This window comes from Diachasma alloeum, unplaced genomic scaffold (genome assembly GCF_001412515.2).
Source record: "Diachasma alloeum isolate Michigan unplaced genomic scaffold, Dall2.0 Dall_scaffold_00339, whole genome shotgun sequence".
NCBI lineage: Eukaryota > Metazoa > Arthropoda > Insecta > Hymenoptera > Braconidae > Diachasma > Diachasma alloeum.
In genome coordinates, this window is record NW_021680478.1 from 150,237 (window position 1) to 175,455 (window position 25,219).

At 38.2% G+C, this 25,219-nt stretch overlaps 4 protein-coding genes across 7 annotated transcripts; 2 read left to right on the plus strand and 2 right to left on the minus strand.

Annotated features, from left to right (window-relative positions):
- Positions 1–364: 364 nt before the first annotated feature.
- On the plus strand, positions 365–3,237 carry LOC107040615. Its single transcript, XM_015260757.1, has 4 exons — positions 365–549; positions 804–884; positions 1,252–1,502; positions 2,940–3,237. The coding sequence occupies exons 1-4, from the start codon at positions 501–503 to the stop codon at positions 3,042–3,044; spliced, it is 486 nt and encodes a 161-aa protein (XP_015116243.1). The 5' UTR covers positions 365–500; the 3' UTR covers positions 3,045–3,237.
- A 2,488-nt stretch (positions 3,238–5,725) lies between these two features.
- Positions 5,726–12,350, plus strand: LOC107040663 (27 kDa glycoprotein). The gene is made up of 4 exons (XM_015260844.1): positions 5,726–6,322; positions 7,909–8,382; positions 11,150–11,315; positions 11,862–12,350. The coding sequence occupies exons 1-4, from the start codon at positions 6,286–6,288 to the stop codon at positions 12,097–12,099; spliced, it is 915 nt and encodes a 304-aa protein (XP_015116330.1). The 5' UTR covers positions 5,726–6,285; the 3' UTR covers positions 12,100–12,350.
- Positions 12,351–13,206: 856 nt separating this feature from the next.
- Positions 13,207–19,186, minus strand: LOC107040664 (calcyphosin-like protein). 4 transcript variants are annotated; one of them, XM_015260849.2, is made up of 5 exons: positions 19,095–19,186; positions 16,558–16,721; positions 14,086–14,263; positions 13,576–13,785; positions 13,207–13,450 (listed from the first exon to the last, which is right to left on the minus strand). In XM_015260849.2, the coding sequence occupies exons 2-5, from the start codon at positions 16,707–16,709 to the stop codon at positions 13,349–13,351; spliced, it is 642 nt and encodes a 213-aa protein (XP_015116335.2). In that variant the 5' UTR covers positions 16,710–16,721; positions 19,095–19,186; the 3' UTR covers positions 13,207–13,348. The 4 variants fall into 4 exon arrangements, with proteins under 4 accessions (XP_015116335.2, XP_015116334.2, XP_015116336.1 ...); XM_015260848.2 differs by lacking the exon at positions 19,095–19,186 and adding an exon at positions 18,848–19,066; XM_015260850.2 differs by lacking the exon at positions 19,095–19,186 and adding an exon at positions 17,045–17,208 and having other exon boundaries at positions 13,678–13,785.
- Positions 19,187–20,512: 1,326 nt separating this feature from the next.
- On the minus strand, positions 20,513–23,698 carry LOC107040592 (guanine nucleotide-binding protein-like 3 homolog). Its single transcript, XM_015260730.1, has 4 exons — positions 23,565–23,698; positions 23,020–23,121; positions 21,477–22,578; positions 20,513–21,070 (listed from the first exon to the last, which is right to left on the minus strand). The coding sequence occupies exons 1-4, from the start codon at positions 23,581–23,583 to the stop codon at positions 20,575–20,577; spliced, it is 1,719 nt and encodes a 572-aa protein (XP_015116216.1). The 5' UTR covers positions 23,584–23,698; the 3' UTR covers positions 20,513–20,574.
- Between the last annotated feature and the right edge of the window lie 1,521 nt (positions 23,699–25,219).

Here is a 25,219-nt window from a genome sequence, read left to right on the forward strand (position 1 = left end):
TGAACTAAATATGGGGTTTCTATAGGATTTCTTCTCTTTTTAAAATTGTCTTTACATACGCAGAGTTTTTGACCAAAAACTCTACGTTTTTGCGCATTCTATCGATGACCTCAATATTCCATTTTATTTTTTTACCCTAATAATATCAATAGATAGCCAAATAAAGGCGCGATAAAGACTAACAACTGTTTATTTTTCAATTCTAAACGTAAAAATTCGCTAAGCTACAAGTGGCCTACTCGGGTGCGCTGACCTCGATCTCGTGCGTTCATTCAGTCCTTTCACTGAAAAACCGTTTCTTTCCAATAGTATTGCCTCAGTGTCTTTATATACTGATGACAGAGCTACCCGTCTTCTCGAGGAATATCTCGTCAGTTTGAGAATGTCTTTCCACCAGTCCATTCCAAATTTTGCCTAGAATTTATCAGTGATTATTAAACTGTCAGTATTGACTATGGTTGTGATGATTCTCTAAAATAAAGGATCGTGCAAGTCACAAAATGGAAAATAATTTTCTGTTCTTCGGTATTTTATTTCTTACGTGTTCCGGTACGTATAAATATGTTCCTTCCCGGGCTTCAGAAATTTTTTTGCATTCAGCATTACATGCGATCGTTCCAACAATAAATGTTATATTTCCTCAAACTTCTGCATTTAAAAGCGAAAGGAAATTCATTTCATTTATTAAATTGAGTTATGTTCAATGAAATTCTAATAATTTCTTGCACGAACTTGCAACTCTTCATCACCCACGACGGCGACCCAAATGGACTTTATTAATCTATTGAAAATGAACTTCTTAGGTATTACTGGCTTAATCATACCTGAAGAGTTGCCAACCATTTTATCTCTGATATATTCGCATATACCACCAATACGGACAGGTAAAGATATTCATATATTACTCTTTAATGTCTCCTACACTATTGCGTTAGAGACAATAATGTGTATCGTTATATGCACTTTCATTCAAGTATCATGAACTTTGTCAGAGCGTATTATTTCCTGAATAATTTAATGTACTGACATGTAATCTAACTATCACTCAGTTTCACTTTTTATGAACAAAATCGTATATTGTAAAATTTCATAAAGAACCTATTGACTCATTTAATAAGAATATTTAACAATCTTCATTCAGCTATGTGTGAACTCCTAGCTCATAGGAATACATATAGCCCACTGTTATCCGTAAAACATAGATTACCGGCCGTAAGAGATCAATTATAGAGATAAGTATTCTTTGTCCAGGAACTGATTCGAAGCTTGGAGTTGGATTCCGACTGGGCCAACATGCCGACTTTCAGACATTGGTTGAACTAGGGCCACAAATAGAAACTGAAAAAACTGGTCCTTCTGATTCTAAGCAGAGACGACAAGCAATGTTAGACGCGGCAATACGGGGCGACATGGGACCGTTGACGAAGTCAATTGCGGAATTCAATATTGCTAAAATGAAGCAGAAGCAAGAAGTTAACTTGAAGTATATTGATGGAAAAAAGGTCGGTGATGAATTCATATGATTCATTGTTTTATATTCTGCAGATTATTTTCCATGTCCGAAAAATGTTTCAAGGCAAAGAATGTGTATTTTGACATGACAAACAGATTTTGTTTGAAACCTCTTTCCCTATCCGCAACCGTTTCTATGATATAATGGTATAACCATTAAGCATTTACTTAATTTCGTAGTGCATACAGAAACAGGGCTAGCGTATGGACTATTTGGCCCTCGTGGAATGTGATCTTTTCGTTGTGACCTTCGTGACCCTGGTGAAATTTAACCATTCCCTTGTGACCCGCGTGATGTTTAACCCTTGCGAAGTTTGACCATTGGAATATTCAACCTTTGGGCAATTTAATCATTCCCTTGTGACTTTCGTGATGTCTGATCCTCGGGACATTTGATCATCTCCTTGTGACCCTCGTGAAGTTTGACCCTCGCGAAATTTGACCTTCCCCTTATGACCTTCATGACCCTCGTGATGTTTGATCCTCGTAAAATTTGACCATTCCCTTGTGACCCTCATGGACTCGTAACGTTGACCCTCCTGAAATATGATCTTCCCCTTTTAACCTTCGTGACCCTCGTGAAATTTGATCATCTCCTTGTGACCCTCGTGAAGTTTGACCCTCGCGAAATTTGACCTTCCCCTTATGACCTTCATGACCCTCGTGATGTTTGATCCTCGTAAAATTTGACCATTCCCTTGTGACCCTCATGGACTCGTAACGTTGACCCTCCTGAAATATGATCTTCCCCTTTTAACCTTCGTGACCCTCGTGAAATTTGATCATCTCCTTGTGACCCTCCTGAAGCTTAACCCTCGTGAAATTTGACCTTCTCCTTGTGATCTTCGTGATCCTTATGATATTTGACCCTCGTAACATTCAACCTTCGTGAAATTTAATCATTCCGGTGTGACTCTCGTGAAATTTGACCATTGTCTTGTGATCCTCATGAAGTTTGACGTTAAGTTACGGACTACGGAAATCTTTGAGATTTTATTGGAGGCTTTTCTTCATTCCTATATTATCCATACATTTTTAATTTTGGACTTTATTTGAATTGTTCTTAACGATTGTAATCTCACGAACAGTATTGGCGGTTTGAAAGTGATAACCTCCATGTTGTAACGTCAGGACGTCATACTTGCCTCAGCTCACAATTTTGCATACTTGGTACTTTTTTAGTTTTCATCTTTACGATGCACCAACCAGTACAGTTTTCGATGGACGTGTGTATGCCCCCACACCATTCACGTTGTATGTCCACTCTCCATTTTCGTTACGTCAAGATATCGGATTTTTCCGAACAGTTTTCCACTGCGCTTCCGTAGAGCGACTTTAATAACACTCTCCCGATTTTGATCGATTTTGTAGTTTTGATGTCACCGAAATGTAGTGAATATTAATATTTTCCACTCTTAAATTTTCAGGATGACCCAGATGACTGGTTAAGAAAATGGAGCAAAGAAATAGCCAAAGCCTACAACAGCGGTATTCCCCCGCGGATTTCGAAAATTCAACGGATTCGGATGTAGTCGGAGATTTAAAAAACAGATGTTAATGAAAACTGTGCTGGATAATAATAATGTGTGATAATATGGGAAAGTATTTTTTTCGTAATCTTGGGCAATAGAATAGTTCAGTCTAGAAAGGTTTCCGTCCACGACATCAATCCGTATACTACGGTGCGAATTCTCCGAGATGAAATCATATTTTAAAATAATTATATTTTGTAACCCAAAAATGAATTTTGAGTGTGATAAATATTCATTTCCCTCACATTTTCTCGGTCCTTATTCATTGCAGATCGGGGAATTACTATTTTTTAAAGAGTTGATCCATTTTGCTTGCGAATGGAAGCTTTGTAATCGTCGATTTTTACGATCTTCTAATTTTGCATGGAAATGATGTAGAATGTCATGAAACGTGAAGATATGATGTTTTTAGAAAATATGTTTGCGTGTGTCAATGTACTTGTGCGGATTTTTCGGAATTTTTTTTATAAATCTTCACGAAAAAAAAAGTATAGTCGATGCTAAAAACCTGGAATTTTCCAGCAATCGCCAGCAATTAGCGCAAAAGGTCATCTAATGCCATCCATCGGTTGGTATCTACCCATCTAGCGGAGGGTAGCTCTACTTAGATTTTTCCGGGGGTAAAGGAAGCGGTCGCACGCTTAGTTTCGCCCCCGTCGATGTAGTAGGTTCCGCAGAAACCCGACCCGCAGGTATTGCAGGTTTCCGGAAAGTGTGGGTTGTACTTGAAAACTAGAAAATCCTACGAAGATTTGATACATTATTCATATATACATATGCAACATTTAATGCTACAAACATTGTCACAATAAAGTTCCAAAAAAGCCTGTTGTGTAAACCAGCGTAGTGCGTAATTTCCCTAGACATTCCCTAGTGGCGCACAATAAAATTCAAATCTCGAATGAAATGTCGCGCACTTAACCGAATCGAATAATCATTGAAAAAAATTAGAAATAAGTGAAATTAAATAGGGAGTAGAATATTCCCGAGTGTCTGGAGCGAGCGACCGCCGAATAAAACGGCGACAAATGGTTATTGTTTAATAATACCACATGGACACACGAACTATTTCCCCTTGAAACTAATTCATTCGAAATTTCCAAAACCCTTCGTAAAGGTCCCATCTTTACTGTTTGCACGAATTGTTATCTCGTAAAATATCTCGCCTGGCTCCTTGCTTAATGGTCACCTCTTGTAAAGTTTTCGCCACTTCCCGAAAAATCCTAATCCCGTTGTAAATATTTTTCATTACGCTCTCCCTCAATAAACCATATCGTAAAACCCTCAAAATTGCTCTCATTAAATTCGAACACTCGCTCAAATCCTAATCCGGGGCAGAACGTCCTCCCCTTCTTCACTTCCCTATTCTCAAATTTTCCCACAAAAAAACCTCTCCGCTTCTTGTCAACGCGTTGGGCCTGATGTCACAAGCCACGTCACCAGAAAGAGTAGAAGGGTTCCCAAGACCGAACATTTTACCTTCGCGGGATCCCCCAAGGGTCTATCTGAGACGCGGGGCCTCTTTACCTGAAATTTACGCGCGACAACCCCCACCCCTCCTCATTGACCCTCATTAACCACCGCTTTCCATTCTTTGGACCCCCTCTACACCTAAGATTGGCGATACCCCATGGATGCTCGATTGAGCGGACAGTTGAAGCGGAAATAGAAGTTATAATCACTTCTAGCAACTTCTAGTCTAAGCGTGGAGCCGGGAAGATCGAGCGAAGAATTATGAGTACAAGAGAAAATGATTTGTCAACAATTATCAAGAATCATAAATTTGAAAAAAGTTTAATTGTAAAATGTTATCGATTGGTGCATTTGTGAATAATAAAAACTCGAGTGATATTTTTTCCAATGTTCAACGAAATATAAGAATTTTGTGTGACCTAAATGTGTATTTTACAACTTATTTCAAATATCCCTCACTCACTGAACAGAGTGCTTCAGCGCTCCACAGGCAAACGAACCCGTTTCCTGAACTAAAATATAGAGAACCCAAAATCCGTCCGACAACAATGAGTTCGTAGCCCGAGCCGAAGGCAAGGGTTGTAATCATATGAGCTGGAAAAGTTGTTTCACACTGCTGTTACGTTAACCTCGTGCCGAAAAGTGCCATTTCGTTTACTCGTAAACGAAAAGTAACCCAAAAGTCTTATCTTTTATTTACTCATAAACGAAAAAGGCACAGTTTGGCCACTCGCTGAACGTAATATCACTGATGTCAAAAAATATTGTTCAACACATGTGAGACGGGAATATTCAGCTCGTGTGATTGGCAGCCCCCGGCTTTGCGTCGGGCCGCCAACTTCACACTCGTGAATATTCTGTCTCACTTGTATTGAAATATAGTATTTAGGCCGTGTGCAATGATTCACAGGCGAGTAGCGTCCGTGAATGCAATGCGAGTATATAGGCCTTCTAGTAGAAGTTTATCCTTCGGAGGGTACCCCCACTCTACGTAATTTCCACACATATGCTTGTCCCCCACTCCAAAACTCCACGGATATTCTTCTGGAAGACAGCCTATATAGGCCTTGTGCAATGATTCACGGGGAGTTTAGCGTCCGTGAATCGCTGCTTTACGCCAGGAATGACAAAAAACGTTATTTCAGCCCTAAATATGACAGCCCCGTAGTAACCCTGTTATTATAACAGCCCCGTAATAGCCCCATAATAACAGGGTTACTACGGGGCTTCATCATCACCAGGGCTTCAAAGTCCAGAAGGAAGGTGAAGAGTGGGGAGGAGTTACGTGGACGATTCTATGTTACGACGTATCGAGGTGGAGGGGTAGACGCGATCCCGCATTACATCGGGTTGTTGTTGACAATCAATCAGTGTCTGAAGCTCGCTGAGTACTGCTAAGTACCCTGGAGTTTGAGGCCAGCTGCACACATCAACACAAGGAAGAACAAGAAGATACCTTCAGTCTTTAATTCTTCACATTCAGCTGTACCAAAGGAACTCACATAGGATTTCATTCCAAAACATTCTCATTGAGTTTCGACTTTCAAAAGTGTCAAAACTCGTCGTACAACTCTTTAATTCCTTCAAATATTCACCGCTGTGTAAATGAGAGAAACCAGTTACTAGCTTCCATTCTGCGATTTAAATGAAATAATTTCATTGTTTCGTTGTTCGGTGGAAACTACATGTTTGAACTCTGAATTCTGCTGAAGAACCAAATTAGAGGAGTTCTGGAGAAACGAAATTGATAAGAGATTAGAGTTTCAACATGAGGGGAATGATTTTTGTAGTATTTATCTGTATCGGTGAGTACAAAGTTCATTCTTTCGAGATTATCATATTTTCTATTCTTACCATTACCATTATTATTGTCAATTAAATAATGGGAATGAAAGAAAAGTAAACTGAATTTGGATAAACAGAAATTTATAGACAATCAAATTAGAAGTTAAATTATAATATATCCGTAATAGAATTATTCGTTATAGCAAAAATTCGATGAATTATCGAGCTGTTTATGGAAATAAGTGAAATCTCTGTTAATAGGCCTTTATTTCGATTTCCATAAAGTCAGTGTCAATATAAATCATCGATATACGGAATAGATCCTCGCTTCATTGCTTCCTGAGGTCGCATAGCCATAACTACAAAAACTTAACGAACCTTATTATTCTTCTAGATTTCAAGTAGATTATATGTAGTTTATTGTGAAAGTGAATATTTAATCCATGAAATTCATAGACTCATAACGCAAACTATTCGCTATCGAATTCGCCATTCGTCAGCGAATTCATTTACATGAATTGAGAATGCATTTTCAATCGAATGAGGGATAGTAGCTCATCATTTCGGATATTCAATGAGCACAGACACAAAATTAATTCTTAAATGAAATAATAATAATGATATGACAGCAATTGTGTATCTTAGGGACAAAATATTACTTGATAAACTTCCCGCTATAAAAGATATATTTATCTTGAAAAGGCATTGTCTTGTATGAATGGTCTCCCTAAAAAAATTAAAAAAAATGTTTTTGTAAAAAAAACAGTGCCAAGAAAAAATTTGGTTTGCTTCTTACAGGGAAGTAGAGATTTTTTAAAAATACAAAGAAATGAAAAAGAAAGCCAAGTCAGCAATGTTGAATGAATGAACATTGTGCACAATCGGATTTTTATGAGAAAAATAGTTTCAAATCGAATAAGGATTAAAAAAAAATTAGTAGGAGGACCAACGTCCTTAGCGCTGATTAAAAAATGGCGGCTTAGATTGATACTATATAGACAGTGAGTTGGAACACTCCCCGGGCACGATTCCGATTCCTTTGGCGCCCCGATTTGACGGTTGTTTCCCGAAGTATTTTGCCTCAGGAATCCGGGAAAAATAATAAAAAAATTCTTTTTTGATTATTTATTTGAATTTTCGATATTTTAATCTAAAAAAATCATATTTTCCCAATTTATACCTTACAATCTTGGGGATTGGGCGGTTTAAGGGTGGGGGAAAAAATCAGTTATTTTAATGGGTGCAAAAACTGAAAAATTTGAAAAAAAATTCGCAGGACTTTTCTTTTTTTTTGACTGAAATAAATCTATTTTTTTCGGTTTTCATGAAATTATCATCTACTTCTAAGGATTCAGTTTTTCTATTATGTTTATAAATAAAATAAATGTTTTTCTCTTGAATGGGAGGGGGCTTCGCCCCCCCAACCCCTACTCATCTACCGGGGCTCCGCCCGGTAAATTCAAAAATTTGTTGAGCTAATCTCTGATTTTTCAAACAATCTGTAATGAAAAAATTGACAAGATTATAGTACATCAGAAAATATCGGTATCCTTTTTAAAGCTTTAAAATTAAGAATTTGATCGAAAATTGTCAATAATTTTTTCAGGGTTTTGTTACTTCTGTCGAGCCCAAACGATCCCCCCCGATGTTCTAACCAAAGTTAATAGTATCCCCGGACTTGAAGACATAAATCTCACGGCCATTAACCAAACTGCAGCCCTAGGAAAGATCGATGAGGTGAAAACATTATTGAAAGAGAAATGTGATACAAATGGTGGACCAGGAACCTTTGATAAAGTCTTTGCTGCCAAAGACGAGCTTTTTAGTTGCGTGAAGGGCCTCGTAAATTTCACTGTTCTCAACCAGGAGATGGAGGCTGCAAAACCTACTGGAGATCTTGACATTGTCTTCAAGAAGTACTGTGATAAAAGAGGAATTTTCGAACAGTGCATTTCGAACTTTACTGATGTTTTGGATCCCTGTTTACAACCCGTCGAGAAGGACAATGAATCCATTGTGAAGGCAGCTACACACTCAGTGTTAAACTTCATTTGTCATAAAGAAGGAGATAGAATTGCTTGTGAGTTGAACAGTTAAATTAATTATTCCCTCCATATTAATCTCAATTAATCCTTGTTTGGTGGCCATACGCGAAACCGTAACTTTGGCATCTCCGTGAGAATTCACCGCTGTGAATTCCCAAATATTTAGATTTCAGCGTTGCCTAATTGACCCACTCTGCCCAGACGCGTTTAGTATGTTTCCAGCAGCGTCGAGCAACGGAACATTTCATTCAATACGGGAAAAAATAATTCATCTGTTGGAAATAATTTGTTTCCTTTATGAATCCCGGGAATCATATTTTTCTCAAAACTACTAGAATTTTTTAGACACTTCAGTTACACATATAACCGCGAGCATGAAGAGCGTGGATGTTCACTAGCTTGCGGTATCTCGGTCTAGCTGTTTCAGTTGTAAGGGATTTTTACTGGTTCTTCACCAGCAGAGATCCCAAGCTATTTTGGAACCTTCTCTATCGCTCAATATGTTGAGGGCCAGCCAAACTTCGACGGAATGTCTGACGGAAACCAGTCTCGGACGCAAACTAGTCCACTCCGAGGATTTCTAGTGGTGGGATTCACAATGCCGAGCCAGCATCAGCATGAAACGGTAGAGTGGGTAGAGTGACCCATTCATTATGTATGGGACGCTTACGCGTCCCATTCCCTCGCTGTTTCAAATCTTATTCTCACAACGCACCTACGTAATCCACTATGGATTAATGCCAGTTGCAACCGCCATCGAGTTCCCATAATTCATCCACTCGACTTCGGCGTCTCTCACCGAGTGCCTCGAAATCTCCTAGCGCCTTCTCTTCTAGTCTGAACATCTCAGCGGCGGTGTGTCATCGATTAACCCACTACCACCAATCAGCTCGACAGGCATCGAGGGGAGGTTAATCCCCTCACCTAGCCGTTGGTCCCTAGTCTAAGTCGGTAGGGCCTTTAGAATCGCTAAGTTGGAAAGCTTGTACATCGGCTCTTTTCCCCAAACACAGCTGGACGGATTTCTAAATATAGCAAAAGCATATCGACAACCTAATAATAATGTTTGGTGTCACCCAAACCACGCCTCTTGACATTATTTCAGTGGTCTATTGGCTTCCCTAGCCGCTTTATGGCACTCTTATCTTATACTCTGCTTCTTCACCTGGCAGTAGATGTCACTAACTACTTTTTCCTTCACACGCACTATATTTGAATTATGGTTTTCTGTTATGGGTAAACTTTTTACCCGTAACGAGAAAATCTCGTTGTAGACTTCCATTCTCTTCTGGATGCAAAACTGGCATCAAACACTCGAAATCCGCTATTTATGTAGTTTCTTTAATAATCCACGATGAGGACTACACTGAGAAAAAAATCTCCCAAAAATTAGTGTGCTGTCCCCCAACGCCGGGACATAACATGGGGTCGTGGCCACTTTTTCGGGGGATTCCCGTAAAAATTAGTGTACCACATGCGAATTCTCCGATGACTCCCTGTTATGTCCCAGCGTTGGTGAACAGCACACTAATTTTTGGAAGGATTCTCACAAAATTACGATGTATTTTTTTCTCCGTGTACTGCTAACCATTTTTCTGTAGCATTCTTGCCATTCTTCCGAACCTTCTAAATTGTGGTCCTTAACTTTATCTGTACGCGGTCCCACAATCGGATTTTTGGTTCTGATGGTATAGCAGAAAAGTTGCCATTTTCAAAAAGTGAAGCAATCCTTTCACCTTTTATGAAAACCTCCGACCCGTTTGACTTTCAACCGACATTTGACCGCGGATGGGACGCCGAGAGATGGTCTACAGATTCAACAGCATCAGCAATTCGAGCCAACTATTGCTGCATTTTTCTTCGACGGATCTTGTTTCCCAGTGGCATTCACACATGTGAAGATTCGTACGAGAATACTTGACCTCCAGCATGTGTGTATGAACACCTTCATTTTGCGTTAATTAATTTCAGAAAAAGTGCGGCTATTATTATGGTTTGCGAAAATGGATAATTTACTGAAATATCCACTGTGTGCGTGAATCATAATGGACGAAATGGTACGTAAATATTGACATTCGACGGCGAAAAATAGTCATATGTGAAATAGAGATCTCTGGTGCAGCAATCGACGTTCCTACATGAGATCTGTGAAATCTTGGTTTTCGCATGTGAAATTATGTTCATACAACCGGAGAATAAACACCCTGAAAAGCCACGGGTCTCGTTCCCACCTCCAAAAAAAGTCATAAAACGAAAAATATGTATTTTTATGGAAGAAAAATTTTTTATTGAACGATGTTTTCGAAAACTCTCACAGATTCGATGTTACAACAATTTAAACAATCAAATTGTTTATAATAATACCTATGGCAAACGGCAAGGTACAATCACCAATATACTTGTCTTTCATGACTTCGAATTAGTAATTATAATATATTTTTCCGATCACCTAATTGACTAGTGGGAAATTCGATTATTTAAAACTATTTCAATAGAATTGAGATTTTCGGGAATTTTTCGGCGTTATAAATTCTTTTTGGAATGCTCTTATTTTACCTGCTTCCATTGATTTTCACGACATGGAAAAAAATATAAGAAAAATGACTGTGTTAGCCCGATAACATGATTTGCTGGCAACTGCATTTGGTCGATTGAGTCGAAACGATCCCATTTTATCATATATTGCTCCACCGGAATTTTCATTATATTTTTACTTCTTCGTGTATACTTAGACTAATAACTTGCGGGATGTGAATTACAGATTTTTACACCGATTTAAAATGTTTTGAATTATCGTTTTAGTGTTTATCGGCTCTGGTGGCAAGGAATGCTTCCAGCAGAGGTACATTGATGTAGCGAAATGCATAAACGCAACATACAGCAAATACATCCGAACTAATGATACTAAGCCTGGAATGCCGATATTCGAAAAAATTCCAACTCTTACATTTGATGCCCAAACATGCAGGTAAAGAAATGGGGAAAATATAAATAAAATGTCAAACAATATTGCAGCTTATGGAAACTTGTTGTATTGGCGAACATGGATTTCAATTGAATATCTAATTTTTTAGAAACAAGACATTCATTGATTAAAGTGCTTCGTCTGTATTTTTCAAAGGGGGGAGTGGAAAAGTTTGTTATCAAGCCTTGATGCAATCCCTGAACACGAAAATTCTCAATTATCAAGTTAATACATTATTTTTATTGGATGTTTTCCTAATTATTGAAGCGATGTTAAAATACATTAGAGGCATGGCAATGCCCTATAGGTTATTCCTGTAATTATAGCGTGGAGTATTTTCTGTCTTTCTTTTATGGTCTAACCCAGTCTGACCTCTCCCATAATACTGCAGAAATCATATTGAAATTTGAATGGCTCCTTACTCACGAGGAAGAAGTAATGAGCCAATCCTTTATCAAAAACACGCAGCGTGTTTCCAATAGATATCATTTTTATATTATATTTTAATAGATATTTTGATATTCTCAGTAATTCTTTCGACTTTTTCAGCGATGCATCGAACACTCAAGCTTGCATCGTCAAAGAATTAGAAAAATGCGAGGATCCAACGCCTGGAAACTTGATGGATTCCTTAATGACCTTCGTGAAACGTAAAACACCCTGTGAAGGACTTTTGAAACCCAAAGTTGAAAGATCAATCTCCGAAGAAGTGCCCAGCAGTGCAGTTTCCATTATAACTCATCCCAATATTTTATTGCTGTCATCGATCATCTTCCGTTTAATTTAAATGTCGGAAATCCGTATTGATGAAGATTTTCAGTTAGATATTCAAGTAGATGAACTATTTTCATAACTCTTGAATCGCCTGAAATTGAGTTCTGCATTGAATTAGTGAAAGATAATTTTCAAAAACGTCAATTGATAATTTTTCAGTGAAACGTCAAAAGACCGTATCTTAAGTTGAGGAAATTTTGCAAAGAAGCGTTTTTTGATTATTTTTCAAATGCGTCAAAATATATGTTTGAGTAATAATCTTCATCATAAAATAATTCATTATTTCACAATTTTTACCGACACATCTGCGAGACGAGGAAAAAGTCAATTGATTTGTTGCTGATGATTATGATGATCGATGAAAAAATTCAAAACAACTCCAACCACAACCTACATGAAAAACTAATTTTTTTACGTTAATTTCATCTCATTTATCCCATTTATTGGCGCGTAGCAGGGTCTTATACAGGTCAGTTATAGATCTAGAAACTCTTATAGTGGCCACTGACGAGAGAAAGCTATACATATAGTCGACAGATGTTGAAGTTTACTTGACGACCGCTAGGGACGCAACGTGACAAGGGACGCAAGGTAACCCATTAGGAGATCCGATCAATTAGCCCCTCATGTATAGATATTCCAAATTTTTATTTTTTTCATTTGAGCCCAAAAAAACATTCATATCTTGTCTGACATCGCTGCTACAAACTCGGGTCTACAACTCGGGCCTTCAATTGAACGCCCTTGGTGGGAAATATACCATTTTGTTCAGCGAGTGGTTTTCTGCAGGAAAACAATAGAAACCCCTCCGCCTTACCTCCTATATTTCCTCCTCGCCCGATCCTCATATAAATTATCCTTAATAGGGAGACAACACTAAAACGGGGACATGTACTACCGGACACTGCACGGCGCTGTCGCACCGATACTTTTCAAGTCTAAATTTGACCGGAACTCATCCCTTTGTTTTGGCTTCATACATGATATCTCCCGTTATCATTCCTTAAAAAATGAGAGTCACATCGCGTCTCAAGCGGCTACTGCTGATATTACGAAATTTGTTGCCATTAAAAGAGCCATCTCCATCATCAAAAATTAAATGGAGTTTGCCCACGGGGGGGNGGGGGGGGGGGGGGGGCAAATTTCACCGCTATTTTATATCGATACACATATACTTGTAGGGCCTTAATGCTTCAATGTATACTCGAAGAGGGTTCATCCATATGGCTTTAGTTGAAGAAAAAGCGATGATATTGGCTGCATTACAGCTTGTAGGCATTGCGAATCATGAGATCGAAGTAGGCATCGTGGTCGATACTTGCACTGATCGCACTGTAATAATTTTTGAATTCCTCTTCAGTTACCTGTAATTAAAATCATTTTCCTACTTTTTTGGAGAATTTTGTGAACAACAAGAAAAGTTCTTTAAAATTTTCTTGGAAAATGCTACATCCATGAGATCCTTGGGTAATTTCTCTTCCTTACTCACAATGCCATCTTTGGTTGCATCTTGTTCAAAATTCTCAAGAAATTTTCTCATTATACTCTCTTCACTCTGTTCCCCACTAATGTAAAGAGGATGGCACTTTACATTGTAGACACCACGAAGATCCTCAACGGTTATCTCACCATCACCAGTTTTATCGAGCTTTTGAAAGGCTTGCTCCACTACTTTCCGTCGATTTTCTGACATAGGTGGCTAAAATGGAACGACGAATCAATCCTTTTGATAATGCTGTGAGAGGCAAAACATCTTCAAAATTTACTCATATGATACATGATATTTTGCAAATATCTTGTAAAGTGAGCGGCTAAAGAAACCCGATCAAGAGATCTGTACTTTCTACCCCATTAAATTTTCCACAAAAGAGGTTTCTTGATTAATTTTCATAAATTCTTCCAGAATATTTGTAAAATGATATGGTTTGAAATATTCGTTGATATAACATTCATAGAATTCAACGATGTCATGATAATTAGTTTTGTCCATAAAACTTACACGAACAGCTGTAATGAATTCGTTGAGGTCCACGCTTCCATTTCCATCTACATCCAGTTTACTCATTATCTCATCGATCTCACCCTCATTAAGTTCGAAGCCCACTTCAGTGAGACCATCTATTAGCTCCTCTTTGCTCAATTGTTTATTACCGTCCTCATCCATTCGACGAAAGACCCTTAAAAATCATTGTTTTATTTCAATCATTTAAATATATACTAATGGATTCGATCTCACGTATGAATAATTCAATAGAAAACCTAGCAAATTCACTAGAAAAATCTACTGGAATTCTATTGTTTTTTTGCGCTAATTCTATCAGATATTCGATAAGAAAAAGTCAATAGATTTCAAATTTCGATTTGAATTTTTCTCTTGAGATTTTTTCTATATGAATGCTTAGGCATCAATTTTCTAAATTTTTTCCACTCGGATTCTGTAAGGCAAAACAAAACAAAATCCAGTGAAAAAAATTTGTGCCCAATAATTGTCACAGAAAAAATCTCAAGAGAAAAATTCAAAATATATTGACTTTTCGCTATCAAATATACAATTGAATCAGCACAAAAACAAGTAGAATTTTTCAATTGAATTCCAATAGAAATCCTATAGAAGCCTCATGCAATAGAATTTTCTAGCGAATTCGCTAGGTTTTCTATTGAATTTTTTCATGCTTGCTATCAGATGTTGGGACCATGGCCCACAATGATTCCGCAAACTATTTCGCAAATATCTTGGGAGGGGAGATATTTTGGGCATTTAATTTTGCACAAAAAGAATATCTTGTTATTCTTTTTTTCTAAACCCTCAAATTTCCAGGTAAGGAATGCGAAATGGGCCACGCTTGTGCGATCAGGCTCTGGAGCTCCCAGCTCACCTGGTTGAAATCTGCATTGATAATATGGAGCCAGGTTTGGATGCAGATTTTGGCCAAGCGTTGGTCGACAGTTGTTGGCCACGCTCAACAGATAATTACTTAATTATATAGAGATCATAGGAGTGATTGAAATAGAAGTAATTAAATATTAGATGTATGTACTTAATTCTCGGCCTTTTTTGACAATTTTGACATTTATTTATAAAAAAATGAATACAGATCTAATCTTGAAAATAACCGCCGTCACTTTCCACGCATTTCTCTCATCTATCGGGCAATTGTCGGATTCCGGCTCGGAAAAAAGATGGAGGTTTTGACTGGATGAAGTCATCAATGCTCTGCCGGACTTCTTCAGGAGATTGGAAATGGGTATCCACCAGGTGATGTTGTAGCGCGCGAAAAAGGTGATAGTCAGAAGGCGCAAGGTCTGGAGAATACGCGGCATGTGGGAGAATGTCCCAGGCCAACGTGGAGATAACTTTCAGGGTTTCTTTTGCTGTGTGTGGCCGCGCGTTGACCTGCAGCAAAATAACTTGCCTCGTACCACTATCAGTAAAAGGTCTCTTTTCCTCAATAGCATCACTCAATTTCACCAGTTGGTCCTGATAACGCTTAGCAGGCACGATTTCACCCTGTTCAATCATCTCATAATAGATCACAGCGTCGACCTTTGTTTTCTGAGGTAAGATGATGGGGCACCCAACAACCTTCCTTCTGTATTCTCCCAATTCTCTTTAAACGCCTCGAAATAGCTGATGGAGTCAATCCGAGAGTATCAGCAAACTCCTGTTGTGTTTGACAGGGATTCTCATTGAGTAGATTGTTCCACTCCTCGTCCTCAACTTTTTTTTGATTGCCCAGGACGTTCTTCATCCTAGACACCAAAATTTCCATCCCAAAATTTTTTAAACCACTTTTTACATGTGTTATAAGATACGGCACTCTCTTCCAAGGCCGAACAAATCATTTCTGGTGCTTCCGCAGCAGTTTTTCCAAGTTGGAAGGTGAAAGGGAGTGTCTCAAGTGCTGCTTGTCGAACGCCATTTTTAGTGTTTTTTCAGGTTGTGTTGATCGGACCACAATCGGACTTGAGTGGTTTGATAGTTCACAGATGACGCTTCAAAACGCCCTTTATTGCGGGAAATTTTTTTAATTCAAATAGGTGTTCTAGTCAACTTAATCTAGGGGCCGAGAATTAATGGCCAAACTTCAAGCGCTATTAGCGGGAGTTTGGTTATCGAACTTCGAAATTCTAATGTTGGAACCAACGCTGGACCAGGTTTGTTAGCCAAAAATCGCTCACTCGTCCTTCCGCCCAGGCTCAAGCACTGGTTGCCTGGGATGGCCAAACCTGCGACCAAGCTTGGGCGTCAGAACCGGCCAGGCTCGAGCTTATACCACACTTAGTACGTTTTTCCCTGACGTACTCTACGTGGGATATTTCGGAGATATTTGCAAAATAAAATCTGTGAATGATGAATAAAGAAGTGGGTAACTCTCTAGTCTTCTTATTCATTTTGGTTATCCCAGTCTGTTTTATACATGTCGCCATGAATCCTTTTTTTAAATGTATGTAATATATTCGCAGTTCTCACCTGGCTAACCCGAGAATACCGTTTGCTCCTCGTGCGAGACAGAGAAGCCGAAGTTTTTCAATGGAATCCGTTGCCCCATGAATAGCCCTCTGGGCCCAATTCACCATTTCAGCCTCCTGTCTCGTCGTAGCGCTCACCGGTCTATGAAACATGTTCTTTATTGTCTGTTAAAAAAAAATTGAAAATGTTTAGTTGAGGGTTGTTATTTTGATTATTATTGCAACGATCTAATCTCGCATTTGTCTGACGATCATACAGCGAAGTGCCCGGAAAAACAGAAGCTGAAGCATCGGACAATAGCAATGTTGTTCTCGTATTATGAATGGAAAAACCCGAGGCTTGAATATAAAATTTTCCATGATACTGCTCATCATAAACAAATGTTCATGATATTGATGATAGTAACAAAAATCATTATTTTCTTAATAAAAAATTATTTGGAGAATCGATTATGAAATGTGTACAATATTCTGTATCACTGAATTACCTTGACAATATACATATAAACTTATAATCCAATGAGGGATTTTGACCCTCTTGATCCTTGTAGCCTTGGTGTACCGTGAGACCCTTGGGACCCTTATGACCATATATATATTCATTTACCTATTTTAATTCTTTTTTCATCATATATAAGATTTAGGATGGAAATAATCTTAAGTCAATCCCCGGACGAGGAAAAGAGAAGATCAGGACGGAAATAGTACATTACATGCCCGAGCCTTGAAAAACAGATCACCGTCCCCCACGTGCAAGATTACCTTCCGAGCCGAAGGCCCCGCCTTTGGCTCGTGCTATAAACCTCCCACGAGCTAAAAAACTTCTTTCCGCACTCGTAATGAAATATACTATTTCAGGTCCCGTGACACGAAATAGTACATTACATGCCCGAGCCTTGGAAAACATATCACCCTCCCCCACGTGCTTGCCATCCTCGCCTTCGGCTCGGAATCTTGCACGTGGGGGACGGTGATATGTTTTCCATGGTGAGGTGTGTATATTAATTTTCGTGTCGAGGGACCTGGAAAACGCCAATTTCTTGGCGCGCAGCGCCACGAAAATGGGGTTTTTCAGGTCCCGTGACACGAAAAGAAGATTCCCTATCGGAAACATGTGTAGTGGAATCTGCTGCCGAAGCCGCTCATTATCAAAATATTTAATTTATTTCTTATTTTCCTACGTTATCTGCATTAAAAACAGAAATAAATAATGAAACATTAGTCGTCGCGTGTAACATGGAAATACAGTGATGTAACCCAATGTATCCGTAATCGATCTAGGGAGGAGGTAGAAACAGCCGCGAATGCCCTATGTATTCAACTAAGGCTAGCATGCATAAATCATCGGCCAATCGATCGTTCTCAACTCGTTTACATCCATTCTGTAGAGTACATATACAAACTCTCTGGTCCCCTAGTCTGAACAATCATCAATGATATTTTTATGTTTCAGTATATCACTCGCTCTTCAAGTTTATGCTCCATTTTATAGTTCCCGTGGATAAAATATATGCGACAGTGCAATTGTGATGCCGTCAAGCGTCAAATGAGAGTAGAATTTTTCGAAGTTGTGCGTCCATTTAGAAATGCGGAATAAGTTAGTTTGTAATAGGGGCCTGCGAGGCGAAATTGAGACTTTCATTGGAATTTTGGTTTTCATAAAATAAAATTACTGCTGCGAGGCATCTTTTACTTTGTTCAATCACATTGATAATGACATAGCATGGTGGAGTTGGGATGTCAGCTCTGCTGTGAATTCCATTAATGATTTTTCATATATCGAAGAGACGTAAATTTATTCGCAGAATTTATTTCGTAAGCAGGGCTTATTGTAACCGGCACTATGTAAATTTTATTTCTTAAAATAAATGTCTACTGATAATTTTCGCTCGATTTAATGGGTTTTTAAGATATTTGCAGAATACTGAGATTAAAAAATGTGATATTTCCCTGCGGTGATATCTCATGTTTTAACTTGTTACGCTCAGCAAAAAGAACAGTTTTTGGGCTGATAATACCGAGTAAAAAAGGGATTCTTGGACCAAGGTTATTAAAATCTTCGCCTTCGGTCTGGATTATTAACTCGCATTCGTCGATGATACCCTTTTTTATCTATCAATATCATACACTGTACGTGAAATACGAATGCAATTACAGTTCAAGCTTGAAATAATTTTTTTGTGAACTTTTATTTCTCACGAAAAATAATCTACTTTGTTTTATTAGTAGGCGAAGGGAATCATTATTTATTGACTGATAAAGGCGAATTCAAAAATTAATGAAGGACTCACCGAGATCGGTTTCACAGCAGGTTGATAACTTTGACAAAAAACGGTAGATAATGAGTGAAGCTGATGGAAACTTCAGAGATGATTTCAAGGAAATGATAACGCAGGTGGGTGCGGAATATGCCGGGTGTGTCTGATGTGACTCGGCAAAATGTCCGGTGAGGAGTGACAACATTTACCTCAGTTGTAGGCAATTTACTCGTATGGAATCTACTATAGCAAAATGTTGAGCAGATATAACGTTTGTTACCTGTATTCACGTACGAGGCATTCCACACTATTTCAATAGGGCAATATTTTTTTTCCTGGGTTTTGAATATGTTCCATAAGAGATCAAGAAAAGTCTGTAAACGCCAGGAAATTTTTTTTTTATACAAGCTATGCAAAAAACAATTTAATATGTCATTAGGTAATTGTTTACAGCATCATAACTCGATAAATATGCGTTATATAGAAAAAATGAACAAGTCCTTTTTTATTGCCCAAGTTTGCTAGATTCTGTGACGATGTGATTCGAGCACCACACATTTTCCCCCTAAACCGCTACCATTGGTTACCTCAGATTCCCCCGCTGTCCCCCACCCCCTTTCCGTACACCAAAGTAGAGGCTGCTGATTGCCGGATTCCGAAGACCAAGAACGCCTAGAACTAGAACCAGAGCCCGAATAACTTCGGATGCCCCCGCCGAAGAAATACAGCCTGCCCACACTAAATGGAAGGATGAGTTATAGAAGTTGAGTGAAATCCCCCGTGGTCGTTTCTTCCCTCACAGTGACATTTTTCCTACTTTTATCTCCCGGACGGTGATCCAACCATTATTTTACCCTATATTATTCACGTGAGAGAATTGAAATATTATTGTGAACGAATTAACGAGTCTTCGTACTTAGACTAAATTCTACACATCCCTTTTCGATTATTTTATTAGTCATCTCCGTTTGTGTGTCCAAAAGTACCCTGACCTTATCACCGTCGACGCAGGTCAGTGGATAAAATGGGGTTATCACTATATCAAACTGTATGGAAAAGTTCTAAAAAGTAAAGCTCGTGATCGGTCTGTCGGTGAGAAGATAAGAATCTAAACTAAAATTACTCTCATCCATATGTATTGTGAAAAATTTAAGAGAAAAGATAGGGAATTTTTTAGAAAAAATATTTTTTTAAATCTAAAAAATTTTTAGAAAAAATATTTTTTTTAATCTAAAAAATTTTTTCGAACGGGAATTTTGCAAAAAGAGGAGTAGTGGTATCCGAAGAGAGCTTGTAAAAGGTGGGGGTTTTGCAAAGAGAGGTGTTTTGTGAAAGGATGCCTTATCGTTGGGGTTTTTCAAAAATATCTCCGAAACTAAGGGAGATAACGAATTTTTATTGAAAAAAAGGGGGGGGGGGGGATTTTTTAAAATTTGTCCAGGGTAGAAAATTTCAAAAATTTTGAAAATCCTCTATTAAAAAATTGGTGTCACCTTTTTTGTTCTAGCGGGAGTGATTACGACACCTGAGGTGTATGTGTAGTCCTCAGGTGTGAGTGTGTGAGAGAGGTGAATTAGTGGTCATCTCAGGATTAAATGTAATTAGACTAATGTAAGGTATCATAGATCTCTATTATACCACATAAACGGTCTCCACATACCCCACATCCCCATTTAGTCTCAAAATAATTCCCTCGAGTTTTGAAACACTTTGTGAACTTTATTTATCATTGCTTTACAATAAATCTGTCTCGATCTTGCTCACATATTGAAATCAGTTTCGAAATTATATTCATCTCCAGTAGCCAAATCGACAGCTCCAAACTGATCTGCCAATTTTCCTGCCGCCTTCTCCCTCTTGACCTTCTCCTTTTTCTGTTTTTTGAAATGAAGTTTATTGAGTTTATTCAGTTTTTGATTCCCCTCGATCTCAAATACTGGCTCCACCTTCTTCTTCCTCGAACTGTAATCTTTTTTTGCTTCGTTTGCTAATTGTGTATTTCGTCTTTCATTCAGTTTTTGGAGCTTGAATTCTTTCTTTTTTACTTCAATCTCCATTGCTGAATCTACTGGACCTGTACTATCAATAATCAGGGGATCAATAACTGGAATCCTTGTAGAAGCGTCCTCAGTTACATTATCCAGCATCATCTTTTCTTCTGATGCAAATTTTTCGATATCGAACTCTTCGCAGTCTTTCGTTATAATTGAAGCTGATACTTGCCCAGATGGTAACTCTGGAGGAACTGTGTAATACCTTGAAAGATGGAAACATAAAGCAAAAGGAATATATGACTAGATTCGTTATGAGCAGAACAATCATTAGAAAACTGAATCGATTTACGGTGAATAAATCATTCATTTTCACTAAATAAATGTGCGCTTTTTTTCTGACGTAAAATAGATATACGTAAGGCGTCGATCCAAGAAAAATGTATATGATAAAATTAGATGAATCATGAACGTTATGGTGAAAAAACTTTTGTGAAAAAATTTGACATGAAAGAAAATGATTTTAACGTTATTGGTCATGCTCAAATCAGTAAACACCCGATGATCTAGTAATAAACTAAGTGAATAATAATATGTTGGACACTACAATATGTCATTACTATCATAAAATTTAAATTCCTACAAAAAAGGATTTCCAAAAACCGACTCACCTAATCTTTCCAGAATTCCAGTCATTCAGTACACTCCTCGCTGCCGCGGTGACATCAGCCACTCCCCCCTTTTTGAACATTCCCATTCTCTCAGCCTTTTTTGCAAAAAACTCTTCAGGAGTCTCGAAATCATGCATGTCATACAGTTCCATAATCTGCTTCTTCGAGATTCTTTTCAGAATTGCAGTGGCTGGAGTGAACGGATCCTTTAGAGCCTGAATCTTCACAGCGTTCTTCAAAGCAACAGAAAAATCATCTCCGTCCCCTCCATCAGCAAAAACAATCCCAGGAGAGTCCAACAACTTAATTTTCGAATCTAACTGAACAGTTTGCATTGTTTTTGTGATTCCGGGAGTACTTCCAACATTACAAGCCTTGCTCCTCTTCAAGGAATTTATGATGCTGGACTTGCCAACGTTAGGAAGGCCTACGATACCCACTCTGATACTCTGTTTAACTCCCCCAGCATTTCTGCAGTAATTTCCAAGCAGAGATAATAATAGCTCAGCACCAAAGCAAGTACTATTCTGAATCATATCCTCTCGTTTAAACCCTAATTTTCTTCGTCCTATCTTCTTCGATTGCTCTTGTGTAGAGGCTTTGAACGCAACTGCAGGTAAACTCCCTCGTAAATACTTCAACCATCCATCTAAATTCTCTCTCGGAACCAAATCAGCTTTGTTGAGGACTATCACAAGCTTCTTGTTGGCCTTTGATAGAACTTCCTCTTCCACCTGTTTGCACCGAGTTCCAAGGGGATCTCGAGCGTCGACGACTTCCAGAATGACATCTGCAGAGTCCAGAACCTTTTTGAATTCCTTGTAATAGGCTTTCAGAGAATTTTCTTCTCGGAGGACATGGGGGGTTGGAGAGGTGGAAGAGGTGCAATGGGTTTCGGGATTGTGGGCTTGGGCCTTAGCTTCTGCGGAAGACACTAAAGTGTGGAGATTTGTGTGGGTGAGCTTGGCCTTCTTGGCTTCTTGGGCTGCATCGCGACGTTTTTCCTTTTCCAACGCATTTTGCTTCTTCAGGACTTCGACTTCCTGAAGGATTTCTTCTTTGAAGGGGCACTGATTGGGAATCTTCATCATTTTTGGCTTCTCTGCAAAACATTTTTTGAATTCAGTGTTTAATGAGATGGGTGAATTTTGCAGTGAAGTTAAACGAATTGTGATGATTAATCAGAAAATTATCTGCAGCATCAATGATTCCAAGAAGAAGCTTCAACAATCCTTCTCTATAGGAAATGTTCTTGGCTACAAAAAATGTCTCGATGATTTTTTTTTAGCATCAGTCATTAATGGCATAATTCAACAGTGGAAGGGGATATTTAATTATCAATTTATTGATATTTAAATTATAAATATAGGTGATTATCCAGAAAATTGAGTGGTTTTACAAATAAATATCAAAAAAGCTTTCGTGTAGCTTGAAACATTTTATACCAAGAAGCTCTGTTCATAGCTTCTTTCTAACATCATTTAGTGCTGAGATCATCCAACAACAACAATTAACGAGAATCAAAACAAAATTTTCTCATTACTCTTCGAGTTTTTCGCTTCCTTCCGCTTCTTCCTGTTATGCTCCCGCACTTTCTTCTCAATCTTGTACCTCTTACGAGCCTCAACCCTTTTACTCCCCTTCTCTGTAATGACAATGATTAGTATGATAATCTCATACAACTCAAGAAGTTGACATAATAAATTATTGCAAATTTTCTGATCGTGTAACAAAATCAATAGAAACCCCTCAAAAATATTTAATTTTAACTCCTCGAGGCCGGACCCTTCTATTATCAAGCGAAGTGTGTGCTCAATACGACTCGACTTCGATTATTTCGAATGAATGGAAAATTATGAATTCGGTACCTAATGGAAGGTGCAGTATTCCGGTTTCCAATTTTGTTTATCTGATAAAGTTATTTTCCATAGATTTGAAAGTAATCAATTTTGATAACAATCGTTCACATTCCCATGGGTCGATACCATGCATCGACCCAGTACGTGAGGGGTTAACAATAATTTATCAACAATGCTCCCGTTTTCAAACATATTCACTCAATAATTGATGCAATATTGATTAACTTACTTAAACAAAACTTCGCCATTTCCTTGTATGCTCTTCAAAATATTTACAACTAATATCCATGAACTCGGCAACTTTTCATGGAAAATATAAACTTCAACATAACCTGCAAGGGTTCACGTGTTCCGCCTCGACCACCAAAGAGGATAGACTAAAGTAGAGGCTCAGATCTCGGGGTTCAGGCGATCCCAAGCCAAAAATAGTATCACTCCAACGGAGGGATGGCGCCACGGTCGAATCTGACGGCCGGGCGAGACTTTGATTCAGTGTCTATCAATGTCTATCAAATCATTCCGCGTAGATTGAGCCCAAGTAGAAGTTTCTATCATTAAATTTAAAAAAAAGAGGGGCTGTCTTTAATGACAATTTGTTGAAAATTCATTTTTTTTTAATTCAATCTATCAAATTATTTTTATAGTCAATCATTGTCTATCATTCGCCTATCAATGGATTCCCACGGTCAAAATAATTAATTTTTAATAATTAGGGGCTAACTTTTTAGAGCTGCCGGCAACTCGGCAGCAGCAGTCCCGGCGGGAATTCTGAGAGAAAATGTCAAAAGACTGTCTTTGTCAGAAATTTATCCAGCCACAAAAAAGATCTTATGATATTTTTTTCTGGAATTAATCATTTCCAGAAAAATGTGTAATTCATTCCATGTGAATGGTCATTTTTTAACAATCTATAAACATTTAAACGTTATAAGGCGAAAGCGGGGGACAAGATTTTTTTCTAGTGATTTTCAAGTTTTCGAGTTTGCGAAGTATGCAATACCAATTCCCAGACGAGAAATCGTGAGAAGCAGTACAGAAAAAAAATTATATTCATGTAGGCCAATTGACCCTCTTGAGTATTTCGAAGTTTGGTTTTTAAATGACTACTACTCATTTCTAATTGTTCATAATGGGCCCGGTTCGCAATCGAGGTAANCGTTGGAACTTGTCCCCTGTTTCGGTGTCGGCGACATCAAAGCTTCACCATACCTCCCTGTATCATACCTTAGCGTCCCCAATTGACAGAGTTTATAGGTAGTATATTAACAGTAGAATGAGCCCAAGTAGAAGTTTCTATCATTAAATTTTAAAAAAAGAGGGGCTATCTTTAATGACAATTTTTTGAAAATTCATTTAAAAAAAAATTCAATCTATCAAATTATTTTTATAGTCAATCATTGTCTATTATTTGCCTACNCGAAGTTTGGTTTTTAAATGACTACTACTCATTTCTAATTGTTCATAATGGGCCCGGTTCGCAATCGAGGTAATCGCAGTAACAGTACTGCAACCCTATCCAATTTTGCTTGACTGCAGCTACGGTAGTTGATTCCGAAACGCACTCAAAATAATTGAATGAATCCGCCCTCAGATAATTTGAAGCGGCGGAAGATCTTTTAGCAAAGAAGCCCATCTTCTACACCTCTTTGAAATTGGGAATTTTTGCAAAATTGAAACAGATGGCAGCAGAGGCGCACCCACTCCATTTACCAAAGGCATTGAACAAAGATGATCATATACATGCTCTCTGTGTCTGATCCATTGAAAAGTTGTGGGCGACCTCACACCATTAGTTCGTGAATTGGCCGAAAAACTCCCTATTATTTGATTATTTGATGAATTATTCAATAGTAAGCTCTTGACCGTAATCGAAAATGAACATTA

Coding starts and splice junctions, on each gene's coding strand:
- LOC107040615 (XM_015260757.1), top strand. CDS start 501: ATGGAAAATAATTTTCTGTTCTTCGGTATTTTATTTCTTACGTGTTCC. Junction 550..803: donor TTTATTTCTTACGTGTTCCG/GTACGTATAAAT, acceptor TGAACTTCTTAG/GTATTACTGGCTTAATCATA. Junction 1,503..2,939: donor AGTATATTGATGGAAAAAAG/GTCGGTGATGAA, acceptor TTAAATTTTCAG/GATGACCCAGATGACTGGTT.
- LOC107040663 (XM_015260844.1), top strand. CDS start 6,286: ATGAGGGGAATGATTTTTGTAGTATTTATCTGTATCG. Junction 8,383..11,149: donor AGAAGGAGATAGAATTGCTT/GTGAGTTGAACA, acceptor TTATCGTTTTAG/TGTTTATCGGCTCTGGTGGC. Junction 11,316..11,861: donor TTTGATGCCCAAACATGCAG/GTAAAGAAATGG, acceptor CGACTTTTTCAG/CGATGCATCGAACACTCAAG.
- LOC107040664 (XM_015260847.2), bottom strand. Junction 14,264..16,557: donor GGTATTCTCGGGTTAGCCAG/GTGAGAACTGCG, acceptor ATGATTTTTAAG/GGTCTTTCGTCGAATGGATG. Junction 13,786..14,085: donor AATTCATTACAGCTGTTCGT/GTAAGTTTTATG, acceptor GTTCCATTTTAG/CCACCTATGTCAGAAAATCG.
- LOC107040592 (XM_015260730.1), bottom strand. Junction 22,579..23,019: donor GGAAGCGAAAAACTCGAAGA/GTAATGAGAAAA, acceptor AATGTTTTGCAG/AGAAGCCAAAAATGATGAAG. Junction 21,071..21,476: donor TGGAATTCTGGAAAGATTAG/GTGAGTCGGTTT, acceptor CCATCTTTCAAG/GTATTACACAGTTCCTCCAG.